The sequence below is a fragment of the Patiria miniata genome, unplaced genomic scaffold, assembly GCF_015706575.1.
Source record: "Patiria miniata isolate m_02_andy unplaced genomic scaffold, ASM1570657v1 HiC_scaffold_13, whole genome shotgun sequence".
Classification (NCBI taxonomy): Eukaryota; Metazoa; Echinodermata; class Asteroidea; order Valvatida; family Asterinidae; genus Patiria; species Patiria miniata.
Window position 1 is genome coordinate 11,939,858 of NW_024037051.1, and position 12,119 is coordinate 11,951,976.

A 12,119-nucleotide genomic window follows, 5' to 3' on the forward strand; every position below is an offset into this window, starting at 1 on the left:
AATTTAATTTCCTCTTCGTACGTTGGCAAGATCAGGTTAATATCAGGTTCTGTAGGGTTTTCTTGATAATTATATATTTCAAGACAGTGTATTCTACCATATTAAAACAGTTCTAACATAATAGTTACACTCGAACTGAACCGACATGACATATTTATCAACCCGCTGGGCAGAGGGCGCCCTCACACTAAAGTATCAAGGTGTGGCCTACTAAATGAACTGATGGATAACAAAAGAAATCAAAGTATAATTTACAAAAAAAATCGCCAATAAAATTGATTAGCTTGAAAATGAATGAGATTTAATGTAAGTGCACTGCCCAGGGGCGTATCCGGCTTCGACTCAAGGGGTGGGGGAGGCTGTCGGGATGGGGTGGGGGTTAGCAGGCATGTGCTACGTTTTTCTGCATGGATTTTGTTTCGGTCCAACAAGGAGGGATTTAGACCCCCCCCCCCCCCCCCCCCGGTAGATCTGTAATGCTCCTCCATCAGTTCGCAAATATACCGAACGTACTTTGAATAGGGGCCTATATAGGCCCAATAACTGCAAATAATTATGGACGCCAGCAGGCGACAGGGTGATTTGCATTATAGCAACATGTCTTGTGTAATTAACACAGATAAAAAAATAAAAATGAGCTCCTTCATTTTGTTGATATATTAACACTTATAGGAAATGCCGACGATGTACAGAATACATCGGCTGAAATCACTGCATCTTCTCTTGAAACACAAGGCCCCAGACTGTCTCGATCGGGCGCTTCTAGACAGATGAGTTATAGTCTGCTCATATTACTTCCAGACAGGCTGCATGCAGCTCAGACTTGTACAGTAATTTTCATGCATGTTTGGCTGAAGTCGGTAATATATCCTAAAAATGGACAGCTTAAAATGAGGCCCGTTTGGGGAAGGAATCTGTTTAAGATGCATAATGCTAAAATGTGGCAATTACGCATTTTAAAACACATATTACACAATTACACATGTTTTTATATAAACAAAAGAAATTAAATAAGATTTTTGTTTCAAATATAATTAAATAAAATCAAAACATCCGCATTTTTCATTATAAAGAATATCAATGTTTCTTTCACTGAATATTATAGCAAAATGTAATTCAAAAAATCTAAATTTAATAAAAATAATGTATATAAATATATTATTTTTCCATGAAACTAATTATTTCGATTCCGTCATCAGTTCCTTGATAAACGTGAACTAACACAAATGTCCCTCAGGCCTTAGCCTTGGTTCAAGACCGGATTTTAATTTTTATTCCCTTATTTTGCAGCCAGTCCAGTCATAAAAGCGGTAAAGTTGATGTGGCGGTGGAGGTCTCGATCAACCAGATGAATCAAATGCAGTCTTGGCAATATTGGCAGCGCTGCCCATGAAATTCCGAACATACCCCACGCGCATGCATAAGCTGAATACAGCGTGCGTGAGTATAACTCTCAGAAATTTCCTGGGTAGCGCTGCCAATATTCCCAAGAACAATTTTGATTTATCTCATTGATAGCCACCTCGCTTGTCACGGACCGGCTGTAAAAGCAAATCCAGGCATGGACCAAGACTACTCGGGCCTATGCTTTTAAGCAGTTATCGTGAAATGACTGCTTAGAGTTTTTGCTTCCTGTAGAACTACAACAATGTATATATCTGAGGTTTATCGTCCTTTAGACTTGCAGTTTAAATTTCCATATTGTAATTCATTTTTGTGATTCGGGAATGAACAATAAATGACAGTCGTTGTATTGCTCTTTAAAGGACCCATGCAATGGATTGTTTTTAATACAGTTCTTGAAAAATGCACCTTGTGTCCCATTTAACCTTCATTTTTTTCGTTGTGCCATTTTCAAGGGTGTTTGGGTGAGTTTGTGGTTTTTATGCTGATCCAAATTTCCATATTCATGAGCAAAAGTGTGATGTCATTTCAGGAACAAACCTTAGTCGAGTCCGTCACAAGTCCATTATACGAAACCAGTCACAATTCCAGAAACAACGGGTAAGCAATAACAATGGAATGCCTTTTGTCAAAGCTCTTTTGAATAGCTTGTGATTTGAATTGGGACTGGAGTTGACTTGTGATGGACTCGACTACGCGAACCCTTCGGAGGCCTCCTCCGCCTCAAGCCAGACCGTTAATACCCGTCAGCATCCCGTCACTTTGCGACGAGGCCGCCCCCGCCTCGCCGCGACCGGCCCGGGTCACTGCGGCGAGCGAGTGCGCGATATGAAATGGATTTCCTGGTATGAAAACATAATCCCTCATACGTCAGCATGTCATTCATCGCTCGTCCATTCGTCACATGGAAAACATTTCGCGGGGTCTGCATCTCCGTGTTTTCCTCCTTTTTTCTTTCTTCGTATTTCGGCTTCATCAGTGTTCGGTGAAAAGTTCACAATTTGGGAGATGAGCGCGATTGAACGCGCCGAATTTCAATAATGACGAATGTTTCGCATACCATTAGGTCAGTAGTTCACATGAATTTTCTGCAATTTTGGTAGTCTGAGAATCGGAGTCGTGTTAAGCCACAATCTGGAACGAACGTCTGATAATAGTATGCACATTATGCGACCCCGCACGCAAGCCAATCGGAGTCGATTTTAGAAACTGTGACGTCATTTCGAACAGAAATGACCGTGGACTAAGCTGTTGATTGGCCAATTTGGCTGAGTACCTTGCTTGCTTGTAAGACAACGGGTTATACAGAAGACCCGATAGAAGGCGCCCGACTGTCAGAATCTGGTTGTCAAAACGCAGTCGCTCTAATCGCCGAATCTGCGCGAATAATAGACGATTGCATGCAAAGGTGCACATCAGTGGACACAAATACTTTCAGTTCCCAATACTTGAAACTTCAACCCGCCGAAGTTTGATATACATGTTTTTTCTGTAATCGAATTTGACATAAACATCTCAAATGGGCGATGAATGTATACCGAATGTACATGATGACAAATGTTTCCGCGTTGGCATATACATTTAAGGCATCAGGCCAGTATACAAATTTTCCGTGTTCTTATATGAATAAGGTATACATTCAAAGAATCATTGCACATCAGATATTATGAACAAAATATTTGTATGGGCTTGTTAAACAAAACTTTGTGATAAAGAAAAAATCCACTTTATCCCGCCAATACTTAACACGTTCACCCGCCCTAGTTCGTTTTAAAAGGTTTTTCTTTTAACGGGCGAGATCCTCCCGATTTCCAGTCACATCCTTAAAACGCATCAATTAGTGGATGGAATTACCATTACCGAATGCAACCTTGTCATGCGTATCGGAAGCAACGAGCCTTGTAGGTACAATTGAAAAGCAACATGGGAATGCAAACAGACTTCACTTGGATGTTGACACGCGATGTACAGCACCGAATGGCCGCTCCCGAATATCTTTGATAAGTTCTCGTTTATGCGTGGCGCGTGATAGCTGATTCGAATCTTGTTATCAAAGTGTTTATATAGATCTATCTTTTCCCCACGTGTTGCTGTTGTGGTTTTTATTTTATATGTCTTCTGACATTCGTAGTACAAATTAGTTTACCCGATTTATCACAACTTGTTGCACATTGTGTGGAGCAAATTCCTTGCAAATGGTGGTTAGTTGAAGATTGTGTCCCCTGCGCTATTTTCGATTTTCACATAAAAAAATCGATTTAGTTTTCAATATTTCCCTGGCAATATAAAAGTTTTTCACTTTTGAATGAGACATCGAGCAAAACAATTCACCAAAATTTAATATTGAATCATTTCTTCACACAAAAAATCGAGTTATTGGCTGCCAATATAGGAAAAAGGAGCTAGGTTTTCTTGTTGGAATAAAATACAGATTGAAAATTGATTAATAGAAAAAAAAACTAATTTGTGGAAGAGCGTAGCACGGGGAAGGCCTTAGGGGAAGTTCGGGGAACGCAACTTTAACCACATAAACACAATTTATAACAAGATACATTTACTAGGCCTAAGCAATGAACTTGAAGTTTAAATCAAAAGTGGAAATTTAATAACTAGCGACCGCAATTGACAGCTAATTTAACCGGTAATTGCCGGCAACAACATTGAAAAATTGGAACCTGCATGAGACGCATGAAAACGCCTAATTCATAGCGTGTGCTAGGGGAGCTGTGAGCCAATGAGTCAATCAGGTCGGCCTTTTTATGGAGGTCAAAAGCCATGGTAACCAATAGTGCGGTTCAGTCATGCGCACATGATTATATTTATGTTACTGATGGAGGCCATTGTCACCAACTCGATGTTATAACGACTTCACCCTTAGGTAGGATAAATCATTAAACTTCTATTGGCTGGGGAATATGAGTTTCATGATAAACAATTCGTGGAAATGAAACAATGCACAAGGTGACACAAATGCCTTTTTCATGTGTCACGTCATGGTTTGGTAGTTTCTTTTTCGTCAGAATCAATTGAAAAAATATTATTCGTAATTGCACTCTGTGTGTTTTGTGTAATAAAGTTATGATTCTGCGGCTTGATCTTTTATTTTAACTTTGTACATCGGAACCTTTCGGCCCACTCTAAATTCCAAATAGTGAAATTAGGGACTAGACGTTTTAGGGTGAAAATCACTCTCATGTTCGATTGAAATAGTCTGAAAAAAGAACCACTTCAGTCGAAGCTTGAGTGAAAACTCTATCTTTACGATTGAAGACATTTCACTCTAAAACGTCTAGTCCCTAGTTTCCTACTGTGAGAGTCAATCTTCACTCGAATGGAGTGAATTTTCACTCTTTGGAATTTAGAGAGCATCGAAAATTACCAAATTAAAAGTAAATTTTCGGTTCAAAACTCAAGTCCAAAAACTGTGTATGTACGCTCTCCATACTTAGGCAAATAAGTTGGTAATAAATACCGGTATACCAACTGCATGCACTCTTGGTGAAATTTTCCTCAAAACTTGTCCATTTTACCTGAAAAAAAAACCACCCAAGGTATTATAATACTGACGTTATGGGCAATTATAAATGTCCAAAAGTGTTTTACCCAGCATTTTTTTTTAAATTCTGGCAGGAGCTTCTACAAGTCACTTTGGTGTCAATCGGTCGGTCGCTGAAAAACTGACCAAAATATTTTACAAAACTTGAGCAAATGCCATGCTGTCGTCCGTAAATGCACTCTAAAAATTGTTTGCTAACAATTTGTAAAGTTGTCTATGACAATTTTGTAAGCGGAGGCAAGCTATGTGCAGTATTGTCATAGTCACGTGGTATTTTCTGTAGCGCTTGACGGTATATCCAGAAGGAGGAAATGAAAATTGACGAAAAGGATGGTGTTCCATATGTGCGTGCTATCGGCGTCGCATTTTTAGACCCCTCTGAAAATTATTAAATTGTTTTTTTCCGTTTGAAACTCAAAAATCGCGTATTAATGCAGTCATTTTGTCGCGGCACTCCAATATGACTCCATACTTGCAAGCTGTTTAATTGCTTCAGGCTTATTGATTTTGAAACACCTTGTTTACTGCTTCAACGTCTTCATTCATAATGCCAAAATAAGACAACCCTGTCAACACCTTATCATCCACACTGTTGAGTTAAATACCAGGAAGACGTTATGCAAGATGACCGGCAACTGTCGCCGCTCATCAGCGTCACACTCACTCAACGCTAAGCGCGCGTAAAATGTTTGGACGGAAGTTTCCTGATGTGTGCATATTCACACACGGCCTATACCGTGTGCCATGCCCCGGCTGCTTTACTCCCCGTCAGGTGTAGGCTGTCTTCCACTAATTGCCAAAAAAAATGAGTGTTCCGATAGGCCATGGATAGGCAAGGCCACAGTTCAAGTTTGTGGATCAATTCAAATCAACACAATATCTCACATTTACAGAGGAATGGTTAAAAAAGCCCGTTTGTTTACATTTAACGTGACGAAGTTTATTTTCCTTTGCCTATAGGACAGTATACGTGTTTCAAGTAATGAATAAACTTGAAGCCATCGAACAATGGGCTCCGTGCGCTAACGAAGAGGGCACCCTTTTACCTAGCAACGACGTCCATTGGGCGGGACATTTAGCTGGTTGTTCCTTGTGTGTGACGCACGTACACCGTGGGATTTGTACAATGTGAGGCAAACTTGCAGTCAGGCAAGATGGGTCGGTCGCCCCCAACTGTACTTTCTTTGCCGGTGAGGGGGTACTTGTGAGCGGAGCGGATACGTCGCTCATAAACTCTTCCGAAGACAGACAAAAGCTGATACGTTTGATGAAATGTCAGTGAGGTTTGTTGAGGACCTCACAATTTTTTTTTATAGAGACCTCAGCGCTTTCTGAGTAGCGTTTTGGAAAATGAAACACTATGTGTGACTGGAATAACTGCTTCAGTGCTCCAACCATCATTTTTTTGAGGACCAAAATGTTGTATACCTATAGGATTCCTTCATTAAGATCTATCACATGAACACGCAAACTCTAAGATTTGAAGACGTAGTTCACGTGAAGTCGTGAACGTGCATATCCTACTTTTGAATAATCTTTCCACATGTCCTAAGAAATGCGTTTTACGTTTAGAGCCCAAAAGGGCGCATTGCCGTCGACATGCTCCCGTCCGCGTAAGAGAGATCTCAGGTTCCGTCGATCGGTCCCAAGTCAACACGCTTCCCTGACTCCACACTTGGTCAGAGAGTCGGGGATGTGATCTGTCAGCCTTCGCCGGTGATGACCTTCGCCCATCACAGGCCAACCTAACACATTCATCAAGGATGCGATGCCGTGCCCGTGGACCTGCCCCCACCAAAAACAAACAACTCATTGGAAAAACGAAAACACATTCCGAGGGTTTGTTATGGTTGGGTTTCAACCCTACTGTCGTGATTTGTCTTTCCTTCCAGGGCCCCTCGATGAATAATATATTCGGCAATGAACAGTGTCTGATAGAAAATCATTTTGTTGATATGACAAGCACAATTGAATTAGTTTTATCTGGTCCATAATAATATTTTCAAATGATTGTGTGTGTTGCAATTCCACGAGTTGGCAATCAATCTGATGTCCTCGTATTTGATTCAAACTTTGTCTTTTTGTAACTTTGTCTTCTTGCCGTTTCGTCCTTTATTTGATTTTGAGTTGTCTTTCTATAAGGCCAAAAAAATAAGTCTCCGGTTTCTGGTGTACGCGCGCGTCGCGTCGCCGTAGCCATGCGCGTCGGCAAAATGAAAAAGTGGTGTTTTTTTTTCAATGAAAGATGATGTCTCAAAACCACCAAACTCACTGGTTTGACTGGAATCCTGCTGCTGCAAAATTTTAACGTGTTTTTAGATGGGGTTATGATCGAGAATAAGCTTTATGTGGCCTCTCTGGACTCCCATATATTTGCACTAAGTTTAGTCGGGCACCATTTTGCAGTCATCCGCTGACATTAAGAAGCAACAAAAAACAGGTAAAAAAAAAGAAAAGCCGCGTCGCCGCACCACTTTTTGGGCAAGCTCCATACCAGAAATCGGAGACTTTTTTTTTTGGCCTAATAACTAATATAAGTTTGTTGTCCCTTTGTCACCTTGTCCTTTGTTTGATTTTGACTTTGTCATTCTATAAATTTGTCCTCTTGCCATTTGTATTTGTCTTTCCATTGATCATTTCGTTCTCTAATTGTTGGTGTTTTGTATTTTGTTTATGTTTGTTTTTCTTTGGCTGTTGTTTTTGTTGTCCTTTGTAGGCTTCTTAATGTATATGATACAGATTATTTTAATGTTGGCCCTTTTGGCTGCCCATACTCGCAAGCTATATGTATCAAACGCAAAAAAAAAGTTAATTGAAAAATCGCAGGCAAAGATTGGTAAATAAGGCCTGCATTGAATTTTGTTTTCTACGAGCTGGGAAAAGCCCTGATGTATAATGCGTAATACATCCTGCGAATTAGGAAAGGACATAAATCACTTAGCTGTCAAATCTGTGCGCGAATATGCCTGGAGAATTCCAGGTATCTTTTTAAACATTAACCGTCGAACCCTAGCGCCGTGCAGCTGGCGGAGCACAAGAGGCATCGCAGACGTACGTACATGTACATGTACACATGCATGCACGGCCTATGTTGATAATGATGACACATGCAGTCACTGCCCCTGAATAAAAAATCAGCGTATGGCAAATGAGCCTTGCAGCATTTGCTCTGTGCTGTATGTGACGACCGGTAACGGCCCCGGCAACTCGCAGGCATTCATAAATCTAGTTCAGAAAGGGCACCTCGTGGGACATCGGTCATTACCAGCCTCGGAAATTTAAAACGGTGCATTTGCCGTGCAGAGCTAGCTGGAAAGAGGTTCAGCCGTGTGGGCGCGCGCTTCCTAGAGACGTGCCCATCCTATTTAGCGTTGCTGCGTCATAAGGAATGCATGCAAACTGGAGTGGAAGGCATACTTGGCCTATAAGAATAAACTGAATGATTTTTTTGTCACGGTTGAATGAGTATAGATTGCTCTGACCATGACCGCGAGTTGGCTAATGGAAAACTGCTCTTGTCATGTGGGACATGTTGGCAACAATTTGCTACGTTTTATAAATATCATCTGCCTGGTGCCAGTCATGCATTTGTAAAGCAGCTGTTGATGTAAATTGCTTCTGCAGAGGTGAACTCGCACCCGGGTTGAGGACAGTGCATGCAGTAAGTGTGTGGTACCTGCAGCGCAATACCATTGACGGGTGACGAGTGTGTGCCAAGTGAAGGTCTACCTACTCCCACGGTCTACACCGCGTTGGATCTGGACTAGTTCGACGTTGAACTCAAGTTCCCAGCGTTTTGTTGTTGGCCGTCATGGAGCTGAGAGTGCTGCATCCGCTGATTTTCCTCGTAGGAGTGGCAAGGATTACAGATTGTCAGAGTAAGTTATTCATTATTTCCCATTTTGCCGCGATGTATCCTGTGCAAAACAAACGGCAAACGTTCAGATACATTGAGTGTTCTTGTATACTACCCGCATTGTTCGTCTGTGAGCACTTCGAACATGTTGAATAAAATACATGTATGCTATTGTCAGAATGCACTGAACTTCTCAATGAGTAACTAATGGAATGCTAATTGAATTGGTAGACACTCGAGTTTAGATAATACTCTTTACGATAACGACAATGTAACCTAAGCACATTAGTTGTGGCAATAGTACATACACAGTACAGGGAGTCGTTGCACGATAATCTGTAATCATTTCAAACTGAAACATTATCTTTACTGTCAGATTTCACGTTTTGAATATGAGGAACAAGTCAACTTTTTTCCCCTGAAATATCGGTGGTGATTTTTGTCTGTTTCCCTTTCCAAGTTTTCATTCATTCATGAAAGTGGAAAAACGTCAATGTTTCATTGTAAATTATTTAATGGGTATTCATCAGTTCGCAGAGCGGGAAATGATCAGTGGTGGACAGCTGAATTTTGTGGTCTTCTTACCAAAATAGTCATAATTTAGGAAAATAGTGTGCAAACTCTGTGTGAAATTTGCACAGTTACCAGTCAATGACTTGTATTTTGTCCCTAAGATGTTTTTTTTTATGAAATGGAGCGAGCCACATATTAAAAAAAATATCAGAGATGCTCACACACATCATGTCACTTTGCAACTAACAGAAAGCTAATGTGAAGATGATAACCGGGCGATGGTCTGACAATGATAATGAACATTATTGAGATGATAAATGTTCATTGTAAACCCGCTCATCTCTTTTGTGAGGATCATTATCATCACAAAATATCATCATCATCTTCCTCACGATTCAGAAAGTCGTGGTGATAACTCTTACCGAAACGCTTAGATTAAAGAGCACGTCGATAACGGTGCGGTTGATGATTCACTGATTTATGATGAAAATACTTTTCTTTTCTTTTTTTATTGTTGATAGTTTGTGTCATTGTCATACCCAAACTCGATGGTCGTTGAACTTGTGATTAATAGGTCCTGATCATTGACCGTGTACGGTGTATTATTGACGGGACAAAAACGGTATAAAGAGGTGATGGGGAATTATTGAAAATGCTGGTGATATGAGTGACGATGACGATATATTTTAATGTATGGCTTGTGCTGCTTTAAAAATAGTTTGCATAACGCATAAAAATCATTGACGATTAGTACCTTTATTATGCATGCTCATAAGAAATTTGATGAAATTGTATCTTGTGTGCTCCTGAAGCCGAACCAGATCATGTGTCATACGTCAATAATTTAACGCAACGCCTATAGTTAATAATAAAGTGATCGCATCTATACAGTGACATATGAAGGCTTACTTGCAGTGATCCATACCTGTGCTCTTCGTATATACTGGAATGCGGCGTTGCCTTGTGGTGACATTTTTTTCATGAATGTTTCAACCCCCTCCCCCGCTCCATCAAAATCATCTGTTTGTAATTATCATTTTGCCATGCAGGTCTGTCTGGGTTAGAGGTATCGTGCGATATTGCACTTCTACGTCAGTTATGGATGGTTTATAGGTCTCTGGTAATGACCCGCAATTATGAATGGCATTTTGGATGTTTGGAGGCATACATCATTCTAAATTTATACACCAGACCTCTTGAAATCAGGCCATGCCAGAGTAGATCACGATGTGCTTTACGTCTTGAAATTGTACGTGGAAGGGTTTACCGGTGAGGTATAAGGGTATTAGTGCGGTTTATTTTCTAGTTGCAGTTGAATTTCGCGGCCACCATATCTCAACAATACGATAAGTTGTGATTTCAGTTCTTTGCACATTTCCTCATTTGGGCCTCAAAATGCACCTCCTGGAGTGTCAAGGTCATGTGACCCTTACTTCCGGTGTTACTGGAAGTGCAACTATTACAGTTTATAAATATTCATTTTACAAGTGACATTTTTTTTTATAAATCGTCAGATCATGTTGTACCATCCGTCAGAAAATCTAAGTTTGGGAACAGCTCAGCTTTGTGGTTGTTAAGTTTAATACAACCACCTCTAGTTTTCTAGTTGTAGTTGAAAAGCGCAAATGGTTTGTTATTGCAGTAAATTTTAGGTTTTGTTTGTCTGTTTACATGGTTACAACCGAAATGTAACGCTATATTTTGTACTTCAGCGTTCATAAAATAATACACGATTCGTGTCTTTTTGAGTGTGAGAATCTCATATTTAAGACAGTACTAAATTCCGTGTGGGCGTGTTGTAAGCACGCATCAAAATCATAAATAAGTTGTTAAATAAACTCTCTCACCAACACCAATATTACTCAGTAAGCAGACACTTCCTGCGAGATTTTGTCTGAATTTCCTTGCTGATGGTGGATTGAAGTACGCAATCAAACAAATCATGATATGATTACTTAGATTTTGCATGAACTGTACGGGGTGAGTCAAAAAGAAAGTGACCCGGAGTAATGATTTTTATGTCTTAAAATGCAATCAAATTTGATACACCAATGAAGCATGCCTTAAAAAGCATTTTCTTCCACTCATCTGAAAGAAAAATAAAGAATTACTGAAATTGATCCATGCTATCAGATGTTATGCATGTTTTACTAATAAAAGATCTTATTTTTTTTTATATATATATGGCTGTCCATGGAATTTCATTAGAAACTATTGAGCTGAGTGAGAATTACAGATTACACACAAACATTCAAATACAAATGAGATGTTAATCATTTCAATCAAGATTGAAACATAAATTTTTTTCTGTCGGATTTAACGTTTTGAATATGAAGAACAAGTCCACTCTTTTTCTAAAATATTGATGGCGATTTTTATCTGTTTTCCTTTTGCAAGTTTTCATTCATTCATGAAAGTGGGAAAGCGTCCATGTTTCATTGTATTCATAAGTGGGTGTTCCTCAGTTCGTAGAGCGGTAAATGATCAGTGGTGAACGGCTGAATTTTGTGGTCTTCTTATCGAAATAGTCATAACTTAGGAATAGAGTGTGCAACCTCTGCAAAATTGTCACAGAAAAGACGAAAAAAAACAGGTTGTTTACATCAGACACGACGGAGTACGCATTTTACGCATCGGGACACGACGGAGTACGTTTTTTCCTGTCGTTTTCATTCAATGATTGATACACGTTGTGTCACATAAATCACACACACAGCACAAATGCACACATGTTGTTTCTTAGACGTCCGCAAAATGCAAATCACTGTGCGGCTGGAATCACAACTAAGA

General features: G+C 39.9%; 1 protein-coding gene across 1 annotated transcript in view; it reads left to right on the forward strand.

The window, feature by feature from the left end:
• Positions 1 to 12,119, forward strand: part of LOC119721587 — a 97,266-nt gene that overhangs the window by 8,102 nt on the left and 77,045 nt on the right. Inside the window, exon 2 of the mRNA XM_038191666.1 lies at positions 8,585 to 8,838. Within this exon, the coding sequence (XP_038047594.1) occupies positions 8,772 to 8,838 (67 nt within the window). The 5' untranslated portion in view covers positions 8,585 to 8,771. The remainder of the gene's footprint in view (positions 1 to 8,584; positions 8,839 to 12,119) is intronic.